Here is a 24,196-nt window from a genome sequence, read left to right as displayed (position 1 = left end):
AAAAATTTTCATCACATATTCTTATGCTACAAATCATCTGTTTATTTACATTTATTACAAAGGTGTATTTTTTGTAAAAACCTCTTTGCAGCTGTTAAGATGGCCTCTCCTCAGCCTGGCAGTCCACCTCTTGCAGAGCAGTACACCCCTCCTGTGCAGGAGGATGAAGAGAGTCAACAAGATGAAGAAGTGGTGAGGGATCAGTCTGCAAAAAAGCGTGGCAGAGGCAGGCCCCCAAAAGCTAAACCCCTCTTCAAATGCTCTTTGTGCACAGAGGCTTTCAAAAATCTGTCAGCTCTGCGGAGCCACAAACTTTCAGCACATGTGAAGGAACGTCAGCAGCAGCACCCGTGTTCTGAGTGTAGTAAAACATTCTCAAGCAAAGCTCAACTCTCAAAGCACGAGCGCACTCACTCGGCCCTGCGCCCCTTTCAGTGTCCTGACTGTCACAAGGCGTACAAGACGCCAACAGAGCTGCGCAACCATAGCCGCTCTCACACTGGAGAGAAACCCTTTGTATGCACAGAGTGTGGTAAAGCCTTCATGCAGGCTATTTGCCTGAGGATCCATATGACGCAGCACAGTGGGGAGCGTCCTTACTCTTGCCGTCAGTGCTCCAAGAGCTACCCGACGCTGTCCAAACTGAAGGTGCACATGCGCTCTCACACCGGAGAGAAGCCGTACTTTTGTGCCGAGTGCGGGAAGAGTTTCGCAGATCCTTCGGTGTTCCGGAAACACAGAAGGAACCATCAGGGCCATCGGCCTTACGCCTGCGACGTGTGCGGAAAAACGTACACAGAATTGAAGGACCTGAAAAACCACGAGCGCTCCCACACTGGAGAAAAACCGTACCTGTGCTCAGATTGTGGCAAAGCTTTCTCACGCTCTTCCTCTCTGGCTTGCCATCAGCGCATCCACTCCCAGAATAAACCATATCAGTGTGAGCAGTGTGGTAAAGGCTTCACTCAGCTGTCCTCCTACCAGTCTCATCTCCGCACTCACTCTGGTGAGAAGCCGTTCCTCTGCCCACAGTGTGGCAAGATGTTTTCCGACCCATCCAGTTTCCGTCGCCACCAGCGTGCTCACCTGGGTTTCAAGCCTTATCCCTGCGATAAGTGCTCCAAGAGGTTCCGGCAGCCGGCTGATCTGGCCGTGCATGAGCGCGTTCACTCTGGAGAGCGACCTTACAAATGCCAGAGCTGTGACAAGGCCTTTGTTGCTTCCTGGGACCTGCGGCGTCACATGCTTGTCCACACCGGTCTGAGGCCCTTCTCATGCACTGAGTGTGACAAGTCATTTGCAGAGCGCTCCAGCCTCAACAAGCACCGCCGTGTGCACTCTGGAGAGAGGCCTTTCAAATGCGAGGAGTGTCTGAAATCATTTGTTGTATCCTCAAGCCTTCGCAAACATGAAAGAACTCATCTAGCTGAGCAGTCTGAGCAGCAGCAGCAGCAGCAGCAACAACAACAACAGCAACAACAACAACAACAACAACAGGAGACAGAGGCTGGATCAGCCTCAGGCTTCACAGCCCACACAACTCTCCCTCAGTTCTCCTGCACACACTGTGATGCTACATTTGGTACCTGGGATGAAGTTCAGGCTCACGAAAATCTTCACCCCGTTGACTCTGCTCCTTCGTCTGTCACCAAAATTGTGCCCCTGGGATCGCATGTCTGTGAAACCTGCCATGCAGAGTTTGCACAGCTGGCAGATTTGCAGGAGCATGAGAAGCAGCATCCCAAGCCGAGGCCACATGTCTGCAGCAGCTGTGGCAAAGGCTTCCTCAACAAATCTGGACTGCGCAAACACCAGAAGATCCACTCCACCAGCAAACCTCACAGCTGCCCCCACTGTGGCAAAGCCTTTCTGTTCGCTGCCTACCTTCGCAAGCACTTACGGACTCATGCAGACGTTACATCAGCAGCCACCCTCAGTGAGCTAAACATTATTCACACAGACCCTCTCCCTTCTCCTCCCCCCAGTGAGGTTTCTCCCTCCACTGTCGAACCCAGCGCTATATCTCTGACGGTTCCAGTGACTGTACCTGTGACCGCTTTTCAGACTCTTCCAGAGTACTTAGTCAAAGAGGAGGGACTTTAAACGTGTTTTTTGTTTTTACTGTTTTGTAATTTTACCTCCACATACTTTTAGCCAGTGGCTGTACATCTTTATTAGATGATGGGTCAGAAATGTTCAACGTAGCCTTTAAAAAATTCTAAATAGTCTGTTTCATGTTGTGTCGTTAGCATTGGCTCATGTTTTGTACCGCCATTATATTTGAAGTGTTACATATGACTGTTTTAAAATATATACTGTACTATAAGTATCCCACTATGAAACTGTCTTATCTGTTGTAATATCTTCATTACAGTGTATTGTGGCAAAAACACAGTATATACCAACCACTGTAAATCATCAGTAAGATAAATTTCCTGTGATTTAAGGTGAATATGTTTTTATAATATATTTGTAATTGCAGCTTGTCTTAAATTTTTTTTGCAGTCTTTTGTTTTACATTTTGTTGAAAAACAATTTCAGACTGTGTAACAGTATTGTCTGATTATTATAAAATTGTAAAATTTTTAAAAATCAGTGGCATTATAAAGTATTCAATCGAAGACATAGCGCTTTTATACAAATAAAATATGTGATGTGTAACTCATGGTAATGTTCTGTTCTGTTTTTCTACTGTTCTGTTTTTGTTAGACTTGTATTTTGTACATCATTTTGAAAAAACTCACACATGTACTTGACGATGACACTTTTTAGAACACATAAAAGACTGAATGCAAAGTAAAAGTGGTTTTGTTCCATTAGTGGACTGCTACTCTTAGAGGTAACCTTTCAAGTACTGCATATGTCTCCTTGAAATACATTAAGACTCATGCACAAACAGAGCTTTATGCATTTTCTGTGACATTTAAGGATGTTTACAAGGAAAGATTTTATGATGAATGCTGTCATGCTTCTTTATAATCAAGGACTAGTATATATGTGACATAAAGCAATTTTATTGACACATGCACTGCCAATTATTTTAAAGCATTTTTGCGTTCAAATTAGACATTTTTTAAGAAGCTATACTGCTTCCTGTAGTGTCTTCCAGTACACCATTTTTTGTTAGTAGTTTTTGTCTCTTTACTGGCTCATGTTAAATATTTAATTGCTTCAAGTATTGTCTTCTTGTTCTAGCTTGGCTAAATCTGATTTATGTTCACTATCAAATTAGACATGCACGATTAGACGTAATAGACTCCATTAGACTGTGTTCACTATGTGCCTCACTTGTCTCATATTTTATTCTGAAAAAACAGCTGATTTTAAGTGCTATAACAAACTAAATCTAAAATTCATGGCGAAAAATATCTATCATGATATGTAAGTGAGACTCAAAGATGAAATGATCTGTCACAAAAATAACTGTGTAGTTACAATTTTGGAGTGTGTTCAGTTTTTTAGCGCTGCTCCCCGTGGTTTGGCTTCCTGTGACTCCACCTGCACCGGACACAGCATCATCATCAGCTTCATCTGTGAACAGGACCAACAGGACTCATGGAGGTGATTGACCTTCTATCTCCGGTCAATGACCCAGAGAAGGAGCTCCAGATGAAGGTAGGATGTGGCCACTGACTCCTGATGCAAGATGGGCATAGATCTCCACATAGAGACAGTTTAGGCCTTTGCCTGCTCAGCATCACTGCCCCTATTCCGGTTAAAGCCTGATTTGTGTGTGTTCTACTTTTCTGGAGCCTGCCGACATTGAAAACGGGTCCATACTAATGCTCCACAGGCATCTGCTCAGAGTTACATATTTGTGTTATGAGGGTCGCCCAGAGAAACACATGTGCAATTATGATTTGGCTTCTATCCTCCGGCATGATTATTACAGTACTTGTTCAGTCATATTTTGTCAATTCACCGCTGTCTACTACCTTAGCAACTTTTAAATATTGACATTCAGCTTTTTTTTCTTTGCATCATTCTGATTTAGATGTACAGATGTGAACTTAAAGTCACTGCAATCGTACTGGTACATCTACGAAACACCAAGCAGTGCACATGTTCTATCTGTATAAAGAATATGCATAAATCGAGCTGCTTTTGTTTGCTTAATTTTCCTCCTGCATGTGTCAAAAGGTACATTGCACACACACATTAAAAATAATTTCAGTTAATCTGCATATTTATTGTTTTTTAAGTTTGTTGTGAGACATATTTTGCAGACACCAAAAAATCTGGGTGTTCACCACATGATGGTGTTTCTGAATCAGGTTTTTCCTGTAGGCTTCACTGACAGAGTCAAATACACACCTGTATTTACTGTATATCTTTTCAGCAGTTTTCATGCGTAATGCTAAAAATGACTAAAAAAAGAGTCTAAATCTGAGAAAAGAGTTGTGCAATTTACTTTCATAAAATATTTACATTGTGAAATATTTGAATGATATTAATTCAGCCAGATAATCAGGGTCTAACTGCACCGTTAAGCATCGACATTTATGACTTGAGCTGCTTCCAGCGAGGTGAAAGGTGGAGGGAGACTGTTGGCTAGAGTTTCTGTTTATTCTTCAGCGAGATGGATTTTCTATTGCTGTGCTTCATGCTGTAGAGCAGTGCTGCACCGGCATCTGTTAGAGACTGGTGGGAGGGGGAAGAACGGACAAATTAAGAAAAGTTCAGCAAAAATGGGCAGAACAGTAAGTACCCTTATAAGAAGCAATCAGAAATTGGCCTGGATTACCTGTGAGTCTGAAATAACTGATTTTCTCTGGAACAAAAAAAAGAATCAAGTGTTTAAATGCGGTGATTTTACAGTAATGAGAGGCACTGAATGTAATAAAAACACCCGAAATGCTTACCCTTGTGAAGTTATGTATGTTGTTGTATATCGGCTCCATGGTTTTTACCCAATCTTGGTATATTTGTTTGTCCTCTGCACTGCGATTATGCTCTCTGCAAACAGACAGACACTTTGTGTAATTTACTACCCCTCAAGCCTAAGAAATTTAATATTAATAACAGACGCAAACAGCATGTATTCAGACACACACTGTCTTTTTACTGATCGAAGTAATCACAAAGGATAAAAAAAAATCATACCATTCAACAAACCAAAAAATAAACTGAAAAATCACACTGTGTGGGAACTTCTTACAAACTTTGAATTACAATAATGTTCACCAGGCTGAGATAAAATAATTCTTAAAACCATTTAAAATTCAGACTTTTCACACTATGTGATGGCAAAAATTATTTTACTTTTTATTTTACCATCACATTTATTGAACTATTTCTTGTGTGTTTTACTTTCAGTGTTGGGATTGTAACTCAAAAAAGTAATGTGTTTCACATTACTGGAGACAGTTTCAAAAAGAAATGCATTTCTTTGCTTATTTACATGCCCTGTCTGAAGTAATTTATTATACTTACAATTTTTATTACTTTTTCTTTCCTCCACAACATCACCTAAGATGCACTGTCACATTCATAATCTAGTGTTAAACCTTATATGTGTCAACATATCAGCACAAATTCCTCTCCTAAAAAGAAGGATATCCAGTGCTATAAAAAGTATTCCCTCTGCCCCTTCAAAATTTTTCCCTCTTATTGCTTTTCAACATTGAATTGTGGTAAATATAATTCGTTTTTTGGGACGAAGTCAAGAAAATTGATTAAAGCAAAACTTGAATGTAAAATAAGAAATTGCGTGAGTATTCTACCCCTGTGAAGTGCTAAAAGTCATATAGTTTGTGAAATGAAGATCATGAGTGCAGTGAATATATCTCAAGCGATTATAGTATAAAGACACCTGTATCTGGAAGGTCCAGTCACTGGGCATCAGAGATACGCTGAAGTCAACTGGAAGAGGGTTGTTTGGTCTGATAAAACCAAAATTGAGCTTTTTGGCCATCAAACTACATGCTATGTTCAGCCGACAACAAACACCACACATTATCACAAACGCACCATTCCCATTGTGAAGCATGGTGGTGGCAGCATCATAATGTGGAACTGTTTCTCAGCAGTGGACCCTGGAAGGCTTGTAAGAGTAGAGGGGAAAATGATTACAGTTGAAGTTTTGGGAAATTCTGATGCAGTCTGAAAGAGAACTGCAACTTGGAAGAAGATTTGTTTTTCAGCAAGAAAATGATCCGAAGCATACAGTCAAAGCTACCTAGAAATTGTTTAAAGACAACAAGGTGAATGTTCTGGAGAGTCAGAGTCCAGATCTTAATCCAACTGAGAATTTGTAGCTTGAATTGAAGAAAGTTGTTCACTCACAATCCCTGTGTAACCGAACAAAGCTTAAGCAGTTTTGTAAAACAAAACGAACAGGGTAAAACTGCAGTGTCCAGATGTACACAGTTGAATGAGAAACAACACAGGCTCGATAATGTAATTTTAACCAAAGGTGCATCTCTTAAATACTGACTTGAAGGGGTTGAATCCTTATGCAGTGACATTTTAATTCACACTTGAACCTGTTTTATCGCACTTATCCAGGTTGTCTTCTCCTAAGTAGATCCTTGCTTGTGTTGTATCTACTCTCAGATGTAAGTCGTTTTGGATAAAAGCATCTGCTAAATGAAATTGTTTAATTGTAATTATTTGACATTGCTTTTGAGAAATCTGCCCCCAAAAACAATCATTTCTTGTTATTTTTTTGCCAAAAAAAAATGACTCAATGTTAAAAAGCGGTTAAAGGGAGTAAATTCCAACAAGGCTGAATATTTTTTATAGACACTGTACACAGCATATTTCCTTTAATGTATTGTCACAAAGCCAACAACAAAGTTGGCGAAAACTCATCCAGTTTATGAATAGTAATGATTACTGCTTTAATGTGATGTAATGTGATTACAATGATGCATTACATCCGACACTCGTCCGTCTCCTTGTCTTTTGTTGGTGCTGAATGAAATGTGTAGAATAAGCCTTCATTAAATCCTTTTGTCAGACTTCAGCATGAAGTGATTCTCATTTTACATGTTGGCTAATGCTGCCGCCAGTCAGACGTCCCTGCTGTTACTCACATTGCTCTCTCAATAAGCTTCCTCTGCAGCTCTCCTTCCTCTCTGGCGTCGAGAAAGCGGCCTCTGATTGCCAGAGCGGCGCTGGCCTGTGACGAGTTGAGCTGAATGATGGCCAGAGACAGAGAGGACAGGACCGTCGAGCTGAGAAGGAGTTTCACACGGTGAGCACCAGAGTGTTTCTCAACATTCACAGCATCAGCCTCGCCATTATATTACTTTGCAAACACACACAGGCATGACCTTCATTCGGTGTATGAAGCAGGCAGACTGGGCTGAGTGCTTCATTTACCGTGTAACTAAATGTTAGAATGGATGAGAAATTATTTACACAGGAGCCATAATTTCTGCATGAAAGCTCCAGTCTCTCGGCAACAGGCAGTCTCCTTGGATTTTCAAAAGCACTTTGCCTAAAGGTTCGCTGAGATTGGCGTAAAATAACACATCTAATCAATTTTTATCCTGAGGGTGAGAACGCCTCGTTGATTAAAGATGTCAGAAGATAATGGCTTGTTTAGGCTTATGAGAAGGCCACAGGCATGCAAATAGCTCGGTGTGCTACGAGAAAATTCAAAAATAAATGAAGCATTGTGATTGTGGAAGCAGCATCATCACCTGTCATCAGTAACACCTCGGTCTGTGGTTAACACTCTGAGCATCCTCTGTCCGTTCCTCTGTCTGTACCTGATCTGCAGCTGGACAGACACACGGCTGCCAGAAGTTGGTGCAGGCACTAAAAACAACACAAAAAGAACACGACTGAAACACAGAATTCAGAAAGAAACAGAAAGAGTTTAAGGTTTTTAAAGCATAGAAATTACATGTTGCTTTTGTCATTGCCTGGAGTGCTCAATAGATTTAGTTGTACAGCTAAAATTCTGCAAAAATACTGTGGTGGGGGAGTGATTTAAACAGCGCTCTGGCCTGAACCAGGAGTCAGTGGTCAGACTGGCTCCGATGAACCAACTCTCACCCATCTGATACTCACAATACATGCTGCTTCCCTCAGGCAGTTGTTCAGTAATTCCAAGTTCAGGTTGAACTACTACTGAATATATTTATTTCTATTGAATCCAGATGTGAAATACAACTTGGCAACAGTGGTAGACTAACTGAATGGATTTCTTTTACTTTACCAATGTGTTCTAGCACAGGGCTTTCATCAGACTAGGTAAATCTATTTGTATAGAACATTTTAACAAAAAAGCAATTCAAAGTGATTTACATCCAACATAAAAGGCATCAAGAAAAAAATGTTAAAGGAACATAAAACAATCTGAAAATACATTTCAACACAATTTAAAAAGTTGAACAGAGAATAAAATATTAAACAGGAAAGTAAAAGTTACTGTGCAGTGTTCAATGAATGCAGAGGAAAACAAAAGCTTTTAGCCTTGATTTCAAATAACTGAGAGTTGCAGCAGACCTGCAGTTTTCTGGGACTTTGTTCCAGATATGTGCTGCGTAAAAATGGAAAACTGCCTCTGTTTTGTTTAGACCTTGGAGACAGAAAGTAGACCCGTCCCAGATGACCTGAGAGGTCTCGATGGTTCATAACACAGCAGCAGGACTGAAATGTATTTTGGCTCTAAAAAATTCAGTACTTCATAAACCAACAGCAGCATTTTAAAATCAAGATGGGATGTCATTGTAAAGGCTTAATGATGACACAAGCAGCAGCGTTCGAAATGAACTATGCCCTATGAAGACGCTGTGACAGCAGTCAGGCTGACGGAAGTTTAATGGATGAGCACGCTTTTCCAAGTTTTGCTGAGATATAAGTGAGGCATCTGAGTCCACGATCACAGCGAGATTTCTGGCTTGGTTTGTAGTTTTTAACATTCCAGATTGAAGCTAACTACTGACTTTTAATTGTTCTTCCTTGCCTCCCAAAACATTACTTCCATTTTATCTTTGTTTAATTGAGGAAAATTCTGGCACGGCCAGTTATTAATTTGTTCTGTGCAACTACTGAGTGCTTGTATGGGATTATAGTACCCTGGTGACATTGTTATATAAATGTGTTGTCTAAATTGTTATGGCAACACATTTAGCTGTTTTCCAATATCTGAGCTAGTGGGAGCATGTCGATGTTGAACAGAAGAGGCCCCAGACTGGAGCCTTGGGGATCTCTGAAGTTGTTTTTGTCCACGCAGATCATTACCTATAAACACAACGTAGTTCCTGTCTTTTAAGTAGAATTCAAACTAGTTCTATACTGAAAGTTCCACCCAGATCTCCTAGTGTCTCATATCATGTCATAGTAATGCTAAATTATTCTGTCAGCGTGGTTAAAAAACGTGTAAAGCAATGTCTACATAAAGGCTGAATGCTAATCAGTTTTCCGATGAGATCTGGACACATGGTCGACCAACAGCAACACAATGTTCAGGTAATGGAACATGGTTTTGCGTTATGGTCAGGGAATCACCAAGATCATTTGGATTAATCTTCTTGGGACTGTGCATGTCTGTGCAAAACTTCCTCATTATCCATCCAATCGTTGTTGAGATATTTGTATCTGGATTAAACTAATGAACCATGCAATTCACCAGCATCAACGTTTCTAAGGTGAATGGAAGTTACTGTATTTTTTTTAGCAACAGACTGGTAATATTTCTTTCTTTCTTTCTTTCTTGGACGTTTCTGCAGCAGTCCCCTTGTAGTCCAAATCACAGATTGCAGTGTGACTTGTATTCAGACATATTCTTGTCTTGAAAGAAGTGGCAAAACATAAAGTTCTATTGTATCGTAGCAGCTTCTGCACAGGGTCCATTTTGTTTTTCCTTGATTAGTTGTTGTTTTCAAAGACTCATTTCACAATGTCGTTGTCTCTCTTGCAGTGATCTAAGATTGGCATTTAAGGTTTGCTTGGTTGTCAACAACAGAAATCGTCACATCTTGCAGTCTTTCAAGACCTGGCAGGACACAACATTCCTGAGAAATGCAGCACAACTGCATCTGAGACTGAGAAGGTAAATGAACCACTACTGTCACTCTACTCTCCAGGTTTTTTCTTCTCACCTTCTGAGTCTTGTTCATTGGCTGCAAACTGGAGGGTGAGCTCTGTATATGGGTTCACGTTCCCCACCTCTCTGGTGCCTTTGTGTCCCGCCTCCCTCTCTCCTCTCATTCGCCTGCAGCAAAGGAGAACATGAGTCAGTGCTGTGGGCCTTATTATTAATGTCGTTTTAAGTGCTTTAAATTCTTTCATCTGCCAAGAATCTCTAGAGGCCACTTCATGTAGCAAATACTATTGTGGGTGTGAATTGTAATATATAATGCAGATCTTACAGTGATTTGGGCAGCAGTAGGGCTACAGTACAGTGCGTAGCTATGGTCCTGTTTTCAATAATCTGTTCAAACTCTGGGTGCAACCTGTTGGGACTGGAAATCACCACCTAGACATCAGTAGATGAGAGGAATTGACAACATGAGAAATGCAAGATTGGATGAGTGATTTACATGACAAAGGAAAAAACCGACTGTTTCTTACTTTTCCACCCGTTCGATCAGCGAGTCTTCCCAGCTCATCCAGCCTGCAGTCTGTTCCTTCTATGGACAGCACAGACACTGTCACACTAATGAAAGAAGGATATTTTCAGAATGACCTTCATTACAGTACAGTCCATCTGCACCTTTCACTGAACTCTTAATGCCACTATATCGCTTTTGTCACTTGAGCAGCGCTGCTTCAAATATGTAAATCGCTATGTCTTTAAGTTTATTCACTGTCTTTTTAGCTATATACTGTAGTACATAATATTTTTTAAAAACCTTGTTCCTATATTGAAGGCAGATTTGGACATATGTACTGACCCCTGATTAGCAGCATACTCCCCCAGGTCCTGGTAGAAGATGGTGGATGACAGGAGGGTGCGAGCATCATTATCCTCCACTTCTAGATTCCCCAACTCTGTGTTGGCCTTCCCATCTGTACAGATAATTACCTTTAAGATCAGCAGGAGAAGCAAATCAGGATTGTATTGTTTAGAAAAAGCTCATATATGGATATGCTGTACAGTTCTGTAACCATTTTATTCAGTTCATGCTTGGAATGCAGGAACATTATTTTGAAATACTCTTATAACCTTCCTAACTAGGGCTGCTCTGGGAGACAGTTGGTTAAAGTGGTTTGATTCCAGCTGAGGACCTTTGTTGGTTATCATAACTCTCCCTCTCCTCCTGTTTAATGGCTGCATCTAATGCTGTGTGCTATTCATCAGAGGGTAAACATTCAAATGCCTAAAATCCCAAAGAAGGTCCATCGGCCAAATAAGTATTTTAATAAGGCAGGCTGGGTCCACACAAGTTTCTTGCAAAGCTTACCTTTGAGCCCGGCTCTCTGGAGGCAGTTGCAATTGCGAGGAGAGCAGTTGGACCCAGAGCTGTGGTTCCACTTGCAGATAATCTTCAACAAAAGGAGGAATCAGAATATATATACATAAATACATGCAATTTAATGAATATGATAAATTGGGTTTGGACATCAAGTTCACATGTGTTTTGTGAACTTGGAGACGGCCTACGAATATGTACCCTAGTGGGGTAACTGTTCTCTGAGTCATCTGGTTCTTGTACAGCCAAAGTGAGAGCTGTGTTCATAATGTTGGCACAAAGTGAAACAGCCTCAGCACGTGGAGTTGTGTTTTTGTCAGGGCTGCCCCTTGTCTCAGATCCTGTTTGCGATATCAATGGACAGGATCTTAAGGTGCAGATTCTGTGAGGAGGGTGTCTGATTCCAAACGTCAGAGTTATATCTCTACTTTTTGCAGATGATGTGGTTCTGCTGCCGAGAGTGAAGAGGTTGAGAGTCAGGACCTCTAAGTCTGAGCCAATGGTTCTTTATCGCAACCTGGTGGATTGCTCCTCTGGGTTTGGTGTGAGTTGCTTCCTAAATCAAGGGAGTTTAAGTAGTTTTGTAATGTTGTTCACAAGTGACAGGAAAATGGAGTGTGAGATGGACAGACGGATTGGTGCAGCATCATTAGTAATGCAGATGTTGTACCAGAGAATCATGGTGAAGAGGGAGCTGAGTTGGTAGGCAAAGTTCTTGATTTACCAGTTGGTCTTTATTCCAAGCCTCACTTATGGTCATCAGGTCTGGGTAGTGACCAAGGAATGAGATCGCAGACTCAAGAGGCCAAAATAAGTTTTGTCAGAAGAGTGGCTGGGCTCAGCTGTGGAGATACTGTGAGAAGCTCGGAGTGGAGTTTCTGCTCCTTTGTGCTGAAAAGAGCCAGCTGAGGTGGTATCTACTAAGTATACCTCCTGGATGCCTTCCTTTGGAGGTTTTCTAGCCAAGTCCAACTGATGGCAGGGTAGACCCAGAACTCTCTGATGAGATTACATATTTTATCCAACCTGGGAACGCCTTGGGATCCTCCAGGAGGAGCTGGAAAACACTGCCGAGAAGAGGGACGTCTGGAATTACCGGCTTTGCCTGCTGCCTACACAACCCGACCCCAAACAGATGGCATAAAATGGATGGATGTGACAAAAACAAGAAAGTGCACATGAATTGCTGTTTTCGTCTTACCCCATAACTTGTCTGTGTAAGTAGTTCTTGGTCTGTGAAAGTGGAAGTGGACTAGGGAAACTGGCTGCAGCCTCTTTCAGGTAGTTGCTGTCCATCAACTCAGCGCCGCTCAGACACTGTGAGGAGACTTCCTCATTTCCATGCATTGTCACCTGGAGATGCAAACATCCAGGCATGAAGAAAAGTAACAGTATTAACCTAATACAAGAAAATAATAAAGTGAGGAGAAACGGAGAAAATGTGCATCTAAATCTAATGAACTGAAGAGTACAGATTTTTCAGATGAAGCCTCTACACTTGTTTACGTACCTGATGGTTGAAGGTGATGATCCCCACTCGTGTGTCAGATTGTTGTTCACTTAGTCTCTGGACACTCTGTAGCACAGCTTCCTGGACAAACTGGTTTGGATACAATGATTTTTATCACCAGTGGTTGCTTCATAATATTTTTCTACAGCTGTTATTGTTGTAATGTATGTACACAAGCAAGTAGTTTCCAGATTTTCACTTGTTCATTTTCCCAACATTAATTTTGTATTTAATGGACTCCAACTGGACAGCAATATCCTAAGACTCATTTTCAACCCTACAAACTTGAAAACTAGAGAAAAACTTCACCTGGAGACGGGATTTGTGAACAATATGCTCTCCGTCCATCACCTTGGAACAGAAGAGACACCACAGGTTGTAGTTATGAATACCAGCTGTCACAAACAGCCTCATGATGCCAAGAATGAAGTGTCATGTATGTTGTTGTACCTGGGAGGTGATGCTCATGGAGCCTGAGATGTCGATGCAGAAGAGCAGCAGAGCATCACCTCCACACATGGGCTTTTCATTAGGGTTGAGGAAAAAGAGGCCCTCCTGGTAACCATTTAGGGAGCTCTGTGATGTACTGGGAGAGCTGCTCGAATCCGAGGACTGACAGAAGTAACACTCATTAACCTGCAGTACGGCAAAAAAAGAGCGTCCACTCAATCAGTCAAACCAGTACAATCATGTTGTTTCATTATGTTATCATCAATACTGGTTATGCTTGACTACCTCTTGACATTTGTCATGTATTTCCCATTAGTGATAATGAAGAGATTTATAGGCGTAATTTACATTAGAGATCAATGATATGAATTTATAAATTACAGGAAAAGTTCAATATGATGCAGTTACCACATTGTCATAGCAGGTGTCCAGCACAGAGCCACACTGGGAGCAGTAGGTGGGTTCCCCTTGTATGTGTTGCACTGAAAAAAACACAAGCATCATCATCACTGTGAGTTAATAAGATGGAAAATTGAACTAGATGGCTGGTAGTGAAGCTATAAAATTATAGTGATGATAAAAGTTTATTCACCTCTTTCCTCTGAGAGTAATTTTCCTAAGCTGATGAGGACCACATTAGGATTTCCAGACAGAGGCCCCTTATCGTCAGATCCTGAGTTGGGAAAATTATGAGGATTCACAATAAGCATTTTGTATTATATCAGTAGTTTGATAGTCTGTCGGACTTGTCTTTACCAGTAGGTGATTGAGCAAGTGGTGGAGTTGAAGAAGATTTCTGTGAGGAGGAAGGAGAAGATGCTGATGAAGGTATCAGTACCAGGTACTCTGGCAGTGATCTCATAAATGAAGGTCTTGGAGGAAGAGCTGGAGCTAAAGTTGGGAGCAGAAGAAACTGAGGTGATCTTTAACCTACACAAACTGCAAATCAAAACTGAAAACGGGCAAACAAGGCTGTCATTTACCTGTAGTTGGCAACGTGCCAATATCAGCTGGCAGATTCACCTGTCCCCCATTGCCTTCTGGTGTGTTGTAGGAGTAGTTCGGGTCGTAGGCTTTGGCATTTAAATCTACCTCATCTTTTGGCAGGTCGTAGGTAAACATCTGACTAATGGTGTTGTGGGTAAGTGCCTGGTTATGGGAAGGGGACTGGCTATTTCCTGCAGGTCTCATATGTGGTGGAAGAAGAGCTGGGAAAGGATGGAGGGGAGACAGAGATTAAGGAGTAATTAAAAATGACTATTTATTGACTGAACTGCGATTCAGTTAAATCACGACATACCTGTAGGTGTCAAACTATGAGTTTAGAGTAAATTGTGAGAAAACACACTTTCTCTCTTGATTGTCCAGATTGGTATTGGTGCCTTATTGACCTTATTAAGCAGATCAGGTATCAGCCTAAAGTGACTGAATCATGTTTTACACAGGCTCTTCATGAGTGTCACTGACACCACTGGCATCTTGTTACAGATTTCAAATTTGCGAAAAGCAAGCCCTGGATTAAAATCAGCATCTGGAGAGAAGACGTTGAAATGGTGCCTCCCTAACATCTTCCTGTATAGCTTTACTCCTGGTGCTTCAGCTTCCAGTCCAAAGTCTACATGTTAGGTCATTCTGTGAATCTAAATCTGGCTGTAGGTGTCAGATTTTATGGTTGTCTGTTTCTATCTCTCAGCTCAGTGACTGACTTTTGACCTGATCAGGGTGTGCGTAGCCTTTTGCCTAATATCAGCTTGGATAGGCTCCTAACTCCTCTGAATACGCAGGTAGCGCTAATGAATGTTATCTTCAAGTTCTTTGATTTCTTCTTCCACTTATGATGTCTCAAACATGCACAAAGAAGACTAAAACCACTTGCATGATTTGATGCTATGATATTTTGTGTATTTTGGGCTGAACTGATCCTTGAACACCCTCGACAAAATCCAAAAATCTCCCAGACTTGGCTTGAGTAATCTGCTTTATGTCTTTCTAAGTCAAACAATATGTATAAAGGTTTAGTTATTTACCTCAAAATTTTCCTTAACATTCTGTTTGTGTAGGTTTTTAGGTTGAAATAATGTCAGCACGGGGTTTTAAGGATCTTGGCAGAATATTTGATGATAAATCTGGCCTTACAGATATAAAAGGGAATGTGAGGGTCACTGTTTTGGTATAAATCAGGGTTCAGAAAGTGATAGAACAGTGCTTGTTCCCTCCTTATTTCCACTGCTGCCCTTGCTCCCTGAGCAAGGCCAAAACCCCAGACATCTCCTATGGAGCTCCTCAGTGGATGTCAGTGGCCTGTGGATGTACCGGGCAGCTTCCAGGTGTGACAGTTTATAACTGTGAGCTGTTTCTAAAAGACCTCTCATTAAATAAATGCTTTTTTTAGTGGCTACATTAAGCTCAGTAGATTTTTCTTTTCATTCAGGCACCCTCACTGCAGTATGACATGTTTGAAACAGCACAGAAACTAAGATTGTTCCGCCATATCTTTGCAGTAACAGTGTGGCATTTACTGTACCTGTTTTTCGAGAAGACGTCGTTTTCTGAGGAGTTGCGTTGACGGAACATGCTGCCCCCAATTTATTGTGAAATTCAGCATTTTCGTAAAAGCGAGTGGACTTCGCGACCTTCTTCACGTCCCTGCTCTTCTCCAGCTGTTCAATGATCTTAGGAGAAGACGGGATGGCTTTTGGTGATTTTGCAGAATTTGTTGGGGGAGGAGGGGGAGGAGGGGGAGGATTGCTTGGACGGATGCGGTTAACAGGAGGAAGGAGAGCTGAAAAGCATGAAAAACAAACATGAATATACATGGGCTGTTAATTTCCGAATGATTTGTAGCAAGAAAAATGTGAGCACAGACAAAACAACTGGTGCAGCGATGACCTTCGTGCGGTGAAGAAAATATGACTCAGGTGGCAGATGGCTTTTACTGAGTAAAGCAAAGTATCTGAAAGGAATGCCTCCTCTAAGACAGACAGGAGAGGTTGTGTATGTCACTGATTACATAATACATAATGGTACTTAACCAACCAGTCACCCAGAATGAAAGGAAAAATCCACCCACAGACACTTTTACATAGTTATATACCATCAATCTTTGATATTCAAAGCAAGTAAGTCGTGATTTTGTGAATACATTTTGGAAAATGCTTCTTTAATCTTTCTCTCAACTTGAACTTCATTTAATGACTCCCTACATTTCCCAGAATTTCTTTTGACAACCTCCAGAGAATGCAGAATGCCAGGAGGTGACAGACACAGCAGAAAGTAACAGCCTTGTGCCTCTTTGAAGGATTTCTTCGAGCTGGTGAGTCATCAAAGAGCTATTTGAATCTGCGACTGATTCTAAAATCTGATGTTTCCTGTTCTTGTTATGGATGGCTGAAATAGTTTCTTTTGTCAGACTTTACTAAAGCTGCAAAATACGTGTCTGTCTGGTTCATGATCTGTGCAATTGAGGAAAATACAACTCAACAGCAAAGTGGACACAGAAATGTGACATCTGTCTTTTTAATACGACTATTAGTGTTAATGCTTTGCAGTTTTTTTATGTAGCGTTGGAGTGTTTGAATGAAATCACACCTGAGCGTTTAATGATGTTGGCACTGGATCGCTGGCTGTCCTTCTGACTCGGTGGTGGTGGAACATAAACAAACCCACAAGCAAATTCCATTGTGATTCTACCTGTCAGTCCTAGAAAAGACATGATTTAACAGAATATTACAACTAATAATAATTTAAAGAGGATACATTAACTTAACAAAGCAATCACAGTACAACTACCTATGTGAAGTAAGACCATATTTTGTTTTAAATATATTGACAACCTATGAACAAGCACTCCAGAAGAATAGAAGAAATGCAATCACAGCAATACAGCAAACCTGAACAATTCCTTTTAAAATCTAAGATGTACTTACACATGCAGTGTCCTCTGAATATTCACCGTACAGTATCAAGCAGTCATAAACATGAAGCTTCCCACGACTGAGAAACACTTTAACTGTTGTTTAAAGTCCTGTCATTCATTAGTTATGTCTCAGACATCTCATCCAACAGGTTCCTTTCCTAGTAAGTCCTCTTTCTTGCATGGTGTGTACACAAAGCTGTGAGGCTGGGCGGTTAGTCAGATATTTATCACATATTGCTTAACTCTAGTTAAACATTCCACGAAGGCAAATGAAATGGGTGGATCATGTAGAGCTGTGCTAAGAAACAAGGCAGTAAAATGTCAAAGGTCAAGATGATTAACAGTAATAAAAGCCTTTCAAAATAAAGACATTCTTTCACGTCTTACCACTGAAATATATGCAGAGTGCCGATAAAAATGATTCACCCTTCTTTGAAGTTTTCCTTTTTATGTCTTTTTAACATTAATTCATTGTCAGTATAAGTTGACTTTTTTAAGTTAAGTTAAACTTTTTTTTTATTATTTAATTTTAAAGTATTTACACCATTTAAAATGACTGACTCAGCCACAACATAACATTTACATGTATGTGGAGCTTTGGCTGTATGTTTCAGGCTAAAATGTCATTGGAAAACAAATCCTCTCCCAAGTCACACTTCTCTTGCAGATCTCATCAGGTTTTCTTCCAGGATTTCTCTATACTTTGCTGCATTAATTTTACTCTCTACCTTTACAAGCCGTCCAGGACCTGCTGCCGAGAAGCATTCCCACATCATGATGCTGCCACCACCATGCTGCACAGTGGGGATGGGTGTGTTTATGTGCTCAGGTGATCTGTATTTCACTAATTGTGTGACTTCTTGCACCAACTGGCTGCATCTGTGTTGACTTGCTGGAGTCACATTAAATAAGGTAAATACTTTAATTTCTCATTATGAATTATTTGACTTTATTATGTAAAAATCTGTTCTTTTTTTGACACAAAAGTCTCTTTTGTGTTTGTGTCAAAAACCCAAATGAAATTGACCATGGTTCATGTTAAAAGGAGTAAAAAGAGGAAACTTCCAAGGGGGGATGAATATTTTTTATAGACACTGTATGCAAATACAAATATGTTTAGACCCTTAAAAATTGCAAAATTAATATTTATGGTTACAAATGACCAAACTACACTGCCCGGCCAAAAAAAAGTTGCACACTCTAATATTTTGTTGGACCGCCTTTAGCTTTGAGAACGGCACTCATTCGCTGTTGCATCATTTCGATAACTTCTGCAATGCCGCAGCATTTATTTCTGTTCAGAGATGCATTAATTTTTCACCAAGATCTTATATTGATGATGGGAAAGTCGGACAGCTGCGCAAAGTCTTCTCCAGCACATCCTAAAGATTCTCAGTGGGGCTGAGGTCTGGACTCTGTGGAGGTCAATCCATGTGTGAAAATGATGTCTCATGCTCCCTGATCCACTCATTCACAATGTGAGCCCCATGAATCCTGGTATCCTCATCTTGGAATATGCCCATGTCATCAGAGAAGAAAAACTCCACTGATGGAAAGACCTGGTCATTCAGTATATTCAGGTAGTCAGCTGACCTCATTCTTTGGGAACATAACGTTGCTGAACCTGACCAACCCCAGATCATAACCCTAAACCCCACAGGCTGGTAGGCACTAGCCATGATGAGTTCATTACTTCATCTGCCTCTCTTCTTACTGTGATGCCCCCATCACTTTGGAACAGTGTAAATCTGGACTCATCAGACCACATGACCGACCATGTTTGTTCCTGGAAGACGATGGTTCTCCACTATCCATCCAGGTTTTAATAATGCATTGGATGGTTCTTAACCTGATTTTAGTAGTTTTAGAAATCTCCTTAGTTGTTTTCTTTGCTTGATGCAGGCCAATAATTTGACTCTTCTGAGACAGATTAACATTCTTGCCATGACCACAGGATATGTCTTCCAACATGGTTGTTTAAGAAATGAAAAGCTCCTCACTGCATCAGCTAAGGTTAAATAAGTTGTTGCAGCTGAAACATATTCATCACTGCAGTAATTATCCAATGGAAAGCTCTTACCTTTTTGTTTGGTTAATTCCAGGTGCTGACTTTTTTTTTTTTTTTTGGACAGGCAGTGTATTATGGTGGTATGTGCCTCAACCATTATTATATTGGGTCACCCCAACAATCAAAATCTATTTCAGAAGTATGGCACAATTCATTGTGGTTTCAACAGTTTTTTTGTTTTGTTTTTTTTGCTTGTTGGTTTATTTTTGTACTATGTGAATCATCCCCTGTGGGCAAAGAAGAGTGCTTGGACCGGAATTTTAAGTTGTATCTGAAATACTTTTACAAAAAAAGTTCCCTTATCTAGTTACTGATGCTCAAAAACCAAAAAATCTAAATCTGATTTTGTAAATATATACAGCTTGGTGGTCAGTGTGGTCTAATAATTATTTCCCAAGCTGTATACAGACAGGAGGTGTCAGCTTTCCCCATCACTCTTGACCCAGTAGTAAATGGGATTACAACTGACTTCAAAATGGTGGTTACATCACAAAATCCCTCTCACATGTACATTTCTTTTTCTCCTATTAAAGGTGAACACAGAGAAGCTTTTACTTTTCAACAGATGAATGCAAAAACAGTCTACCAAAATCTGCTCATAACATTGTCCTGCACAGTGAAAGTCAAACATTCAAATGAACGAACAAGGAGTAAAAGGCATTTCTGGGCAGAGGAGTACCTCAAAAATTGTATGAACAAGATGGATTAGTGCCAAAACAATTCTAATTTTATTTTGAAATTCCATTCCTTCAATCAAAGTAACTGTTCTGTGCTCCGACATAATACTTATTAAGTAAACATTAACGGTCCGTGTATATTTTGGCAATTGGATTTTCCACTCTCAAACAGGTATTGAAAAACAAAAAACGAGAGGTTATTTGATTTTCGTTTTAAAATACAAAAATTAAAATTGAAATACAAGGCGTTTTTCCTTTTCATGATCAAAAAGGGATATACGAAATTTTAATCCACAAGGTTCTTTCATTCCAACTGCTGGAACATTAAATATTAGAGTGAACACAGCAAAATATGAGTGGAACACAATAGAGTGTTCTGTTTTTGTTCTATATTTTAATCTTATGGAAATGTTTGTTTTCCTGGTTGAGGCGAGAGACCATTTTACTGCCTTAGATGGACAATAAAGTTCATTCTATTTTATTCTAATGTATCATTAGCATTTACATGAGCTCCACAGTTATCTGACCATACACTGTTGTAGAGAAAAAAACAACCAAAGAACAGAGATATTAACTCAGAACTGAACTGAGAGATTAACATTCATCAGTAACAGTTCTGTGGAGGAACATAAACGTAGATTTATTTATATCTGCTGATCATTAATACAGCAGTTATGGATGATTGATCAGCTGTGATCTGCAGGAAACTTAGCTACAGCTTACAGTTAATTAGTTTATGACACCGACTAACCTGATTTAGCATTAGTGTTAGCACTAAATGAGGAAACGCAATCTCAGATTCACAGAACAACTTTAAAACACGATGTTAGAACATGTTTATATCAGAGGTTACAGTCTGATGTTAACTTACAGTAACTTTACTGCTTTATATGTGATGTTGTCCAGATGTGGAGAAGAGTACAACTAGTTACAAAAATGACTTACCTGTAGAGTTTATCATCACTTTTGGAGGCTAACGTTATTAGCAGCAGCGTTGGTAAACAACAGAAATAAACAAATGTGGGCGGGACAGAGAGTCCTCGGCTCTCGGTCAGTCTGACCAATCACTGTTCTCCGGTTCTCGGTCAGTCAGACCAATCACTGCTCTCCGGCTCTCAGTCCGACCAATCACTGCTCTCAGATTTAACTGTCTGTAGTTCCATTTTGATGGATGCTAAATTTTCACTGAAAGCCAGGAGCTGGGACTTTAAAATAACTGCCGTCTCGTTACAGAGTGAAAGTAGCAGTTCCTCCTTAAGGTCAGAGATTGCAGCATCTGAGGGCCTCTTCAAAAGAAGACGTAGTTGATGAAGGCGTTCTGGAGCAGGACCAGAAAGACCACGACCAAGCAGCCTTGAGATCTTAGGCAGCGACTCCCTCAGGTGGGTGTCAGCAGTGTTCACGGTCAGGTCTGTGATAATCCCATCAAAAAACAGAAAAAAATCTAGATTATAAATCAACATGTAACCAAAGCACTCTGTGTATAATGCCATAGTATAGGGTGTAGTTCAGAAAATGTCAAAGTACAGTATACTTTTCAAGAATAACATAGTATGGTCTGTAGTTCATAGTATAGCATGTCGGCAAAAAAAAAACCCTCATTGATTATTATGTGGTTCAAAAAGGGCAAAATGATAGGATGTTGCCTAAAATTGTCATGTATGATGTGGTTCAAAAAATGTCATAGTGCAGTATATTCTCAAAAATAGTATGTTATTCAAGAAAACATCAGAGTATAATATGTGATCTAAAAAATGCCATAGAATAATATTTCATTGCACAAGTAAAAGTATAGTAATTTTTAAAGCTGTTCAAATTCTTATATGTTGCTAAAAAACAACAAAAAAATAAAACAAAAAAAAACCATAGTAATATGTCAATTAAAACAGCCTATAGTATAGCATGTCCCTCTAAAAATGTCATAGTATAGCATGCCGCTTAACAATTGTCATAGTTTAGCATGTCGCTCAAAAAATGTCATGGGAAAGCCTTTGGTCCAACAAACGTAGCTTAGCATGTCGCCCAAAAAACGTCAGAGTATAGCATGTCACCCAAAAAACGACATAGTATAGCATGTCGCTCAAAAAACGTCAGAGTATAGCATGTCACCCAAAAAACGACATAGTATAGCATGTCGCTCAAAAAACGTCAGAGTATAGCCTTTGGTCCAACAAACGTCATAGTATACAGTGTCGTCCAAAAAACATCATTGTATAGCATGTCGCCCAAAAAACGTCATAGTATAGCATGCCGCTTAACAATTGTCATAGTTTAGCATGTCGCTCAAAAAATGTCATGGGAAAGCCTTTGGTCCAACAAACGTAGCTTAGCATGTCGCCCAAAAAACGTCAGAGTATAGCATGTCACCCAAAAAACGACATAGTATAGCATGTCGCTCAAAAAACGTCAGAGTATAGCCTTTGGTCTAAAAACGTCATAGTATAGAATGTCGCTCTAAAAACATCATAGTATAGCATGTCATTCTAAAAACGTCATAGTATAGCATGTCGCTCAAAAAACGTCACAGCATAGCCTTTGGTCCAACAAACGTCATAGTATACAGTGTCGTCCAAAAAACATCATTGTATAGCATGTCGCCCAAAAAACGTCATAGTATAGCATGCCGCTTAACAATTGTCATAGTTTAGCATGTCGCTCAAAAAATGTCATGGGAAAGCCTTTGGTCCAACAAACGTAGCTTAGCATGTCGCCCAAAAAACGTCAGAGTATAGCATGTCACCGAAAAAACGACATAGTATAGCATGTCGCTCAAAAAACGTCAGAGTATAGCCTTTGGTCTAAAAACGTCATAGTATAGCATGTCGTTCTAAAAACGTAATAGTTTAGCATGTTGCTGTACAAACGTCATAGTATAATATGTCGCTCAAAAAACGACACAGTATAGCCTTTGGTCCAACAAACGTCATAGTATAGCATGTCGTCCAAAAAACGTCATCATATAGGATGTTGCGCAAAAAACGTCATAGCATAGCATGTTGTCCAAAAAACGTCATAGTATGGTATGTCGCTCTAAAATTGTCAGAGTATAGCCTTTGGTCCAAAAAATGTCATAGTATACCATGTCGCTCTTAAAACGTCATAGTATAGCATGTCGTCCAAAAAAAGTCATAGTATAGCATGTCACTCAAAAAACATCAGAGTATAGCTGTCGCTCAAAAAATGTCATAGTATAGCATGTCATCCAAAAAACGTCATAGTATAGCATGTCGCTCAACAAACGTCAGAGTATAGCCTTTAGTCCACAAATATGTCCCAGCTGTCTGAAGTTGGTGAGGAGCAACACAAAAACAGACCAAACGCTGGTTTCCAGACGGTTAGAGGAGAATTTATTTGAAAGAGTAAGTTTACAACAACACAACATGTGAGGGGGTTAAAAGCAAATGAGTGTTAGTAAAATAAAAATAAACAGAACTAAAGGGGAACTTCACGTTGACATTGATGGGCATTCCAACCAGGAACAAAGTAAAAGATAATCAATTCGAAAAAAAATTCTTCTTTGTTCACCTCAAAACCACACCCAAAACCACACCGCAGTAGCACCCTAAACTAAAACTACCAATGGGTTCCCTGTTTTCCTTTCTGAACAATTCAAAGGTCCCTCCCTATCTCCCCACACATCCACCAACCACTGGAACACATCTCCAAAGTTCTGCCGGGCCAGCTCAGCTTCCCCTCAGAAGAAGTGCCGCCACCTGCCAGATGAAGGAGCCTTTGGAGAGGCAGCTCGCATCGTGATTGGACTGTACTTTGGTCTGTTCCAATCCAGCTTCAGCTCCAAAGACGGCAGGCAGGACGAGCCAACGGAGGCCGGGTGGACGAAGGCATGCAGCTGAGTACAATCCAGAAAACAACAGAGGAGGAGTGCAGTGGCCCAGGGCCAGAAAAAACAGAGTAGTCAAAGTCAAAGTCAGCTTTATCGTCAATTCTTCAATATGTACATGACATACCAAGAATCGAAATTACGTTATGTTATGAGTGGCACAGTATGTCTCTTAGAAAACATCATAGTATAGCCTTTGAGATGAAAAAACGCCATAATATACATCGTATATTGTACAAATAACAAGTCAAAGGAAAGAGACATACATTGTAGAATTGTAGTTTTTGTGGGCTGACTGATTTACTGATTATCAGTATGTTATTTTTTACTGATTTACGGTAATAAATACATTTAAAAATGGC

General features: G+C 40.2%; 2 protein-coding genes across 5 annotated transcripts in view; one reads left to right on the top strand and one right to left on the bottom strand.

Moving 5' to 3' along the window:
• znf668 (zinc finger protein 668) overlaps positions 1-24,196 on the top strand; it is a 25,099-nt gene extending 903 nt beyond the window's left edge. The window contains exons 2-7 of one of the 2 annotated variants that reach the window (XM_055004682.1): positions 92-7,198; positions 9,878-10,009; positions 16,545-16,645; positions 17,986-18,160; positions 21,227-21,375; positions 23,609-24,196. In XM_055004682.1, coding sequence (XP_054860657.1) covers positions 100-2,103 — 2,004 coding nt within the window. In that variant the 5' untranslated portion in view covers positions 92-99 and the 3' untranslated portion in view covers positions 2,104-7,198; positions 9,878-10,009; positions 16,545-16,645; ... (1 more) ...; positions 21,227-21,375; positions 23,609-24,196. Of the gene's footprint in view, positions 1-91; positions 7,199-9,877; positions 10,010-16,544; positions 16,646-17,985; positions 21,376-23,608 lie in introns of both variants that reach the window. The other variant, XM_055004681.1, reaches the window with a different exon arrangement.
• LOC111584921 (circularly permutated Ras protein 1-like) lies at positions 4,388-17,448 on the bottom strand. Of its 3 annotated transcripts, XM_023294273.3 has the most exons (21): positions 17,259-17,447; positions 16,921-17,031; positions 15,857-16,114; positions 14,316-14,540; positions 14,089-14,223; positions 13,925-14,005; positions 13,741-13,814; positions 13,333-13,518; positions 13,192-13,233; positions 12,883-12,972; positions 12,574-12,725; positions 11,364-11,445; positions 10,854-10,984; positions 10,531-10,615; positions 10,329-10,435; positions 10,059-10,171; positions 7,650-7,767; positions 7,038-7,178; positions 4,863-4,956; positions 4,745-4,771; positions 4,388-4,641 (listed from the first exon to the last, which is right to left on the bottom strand). In XM_023294273.3, the coding sequence occupies exons 2-21, from the start codon at positions 17,009-17,011 to the stop codon at positions 4,552-4,554; spliced, it is 2,322 nt and encodes a 773-aa protein (XP_023150041.2). In that variant the 5' UTR covers positions 17,012-17,031; positions 17,259-17,447; the 3' UTR covers positions 4,388-4,551. The 3 variants fall into 3 exon arrangements, with proteins under 3 accessions (XP_023150041.2, XP_035796852.2, XP_035796853.2); XM_035940959.2 differs by lacking the exon at positions 4,745-4,771 and having other exon boundaries at positions 17,259-17,448; XM_035940960.2 differs by lacking the exons at positions 4,388-4,641; positions 4,745-4,771 and adding an exon at positions 5,971-6,043 and having other exon boundaries at positions 17,259-17,448.

The sequence above is a fragment of the Amphiprion ocellaris genome, chromosome 18, assembly GCF_022539595.1.
Source record: "Amphiprion ocellaris isolate individual 3 ecotype Okinawa chromosome 18, ASM2253959v1, whole genome shotgun sequence".
Taxonomy (NCBI): Eukaryota; Metazoa; Chordata; class Actinopteri; family Pomacentridae; genus Amphiprion; species Amphiprion ocellaris.
This window is presented reverse-complemented; position numbering and strand designations above follow the sequence as displayed.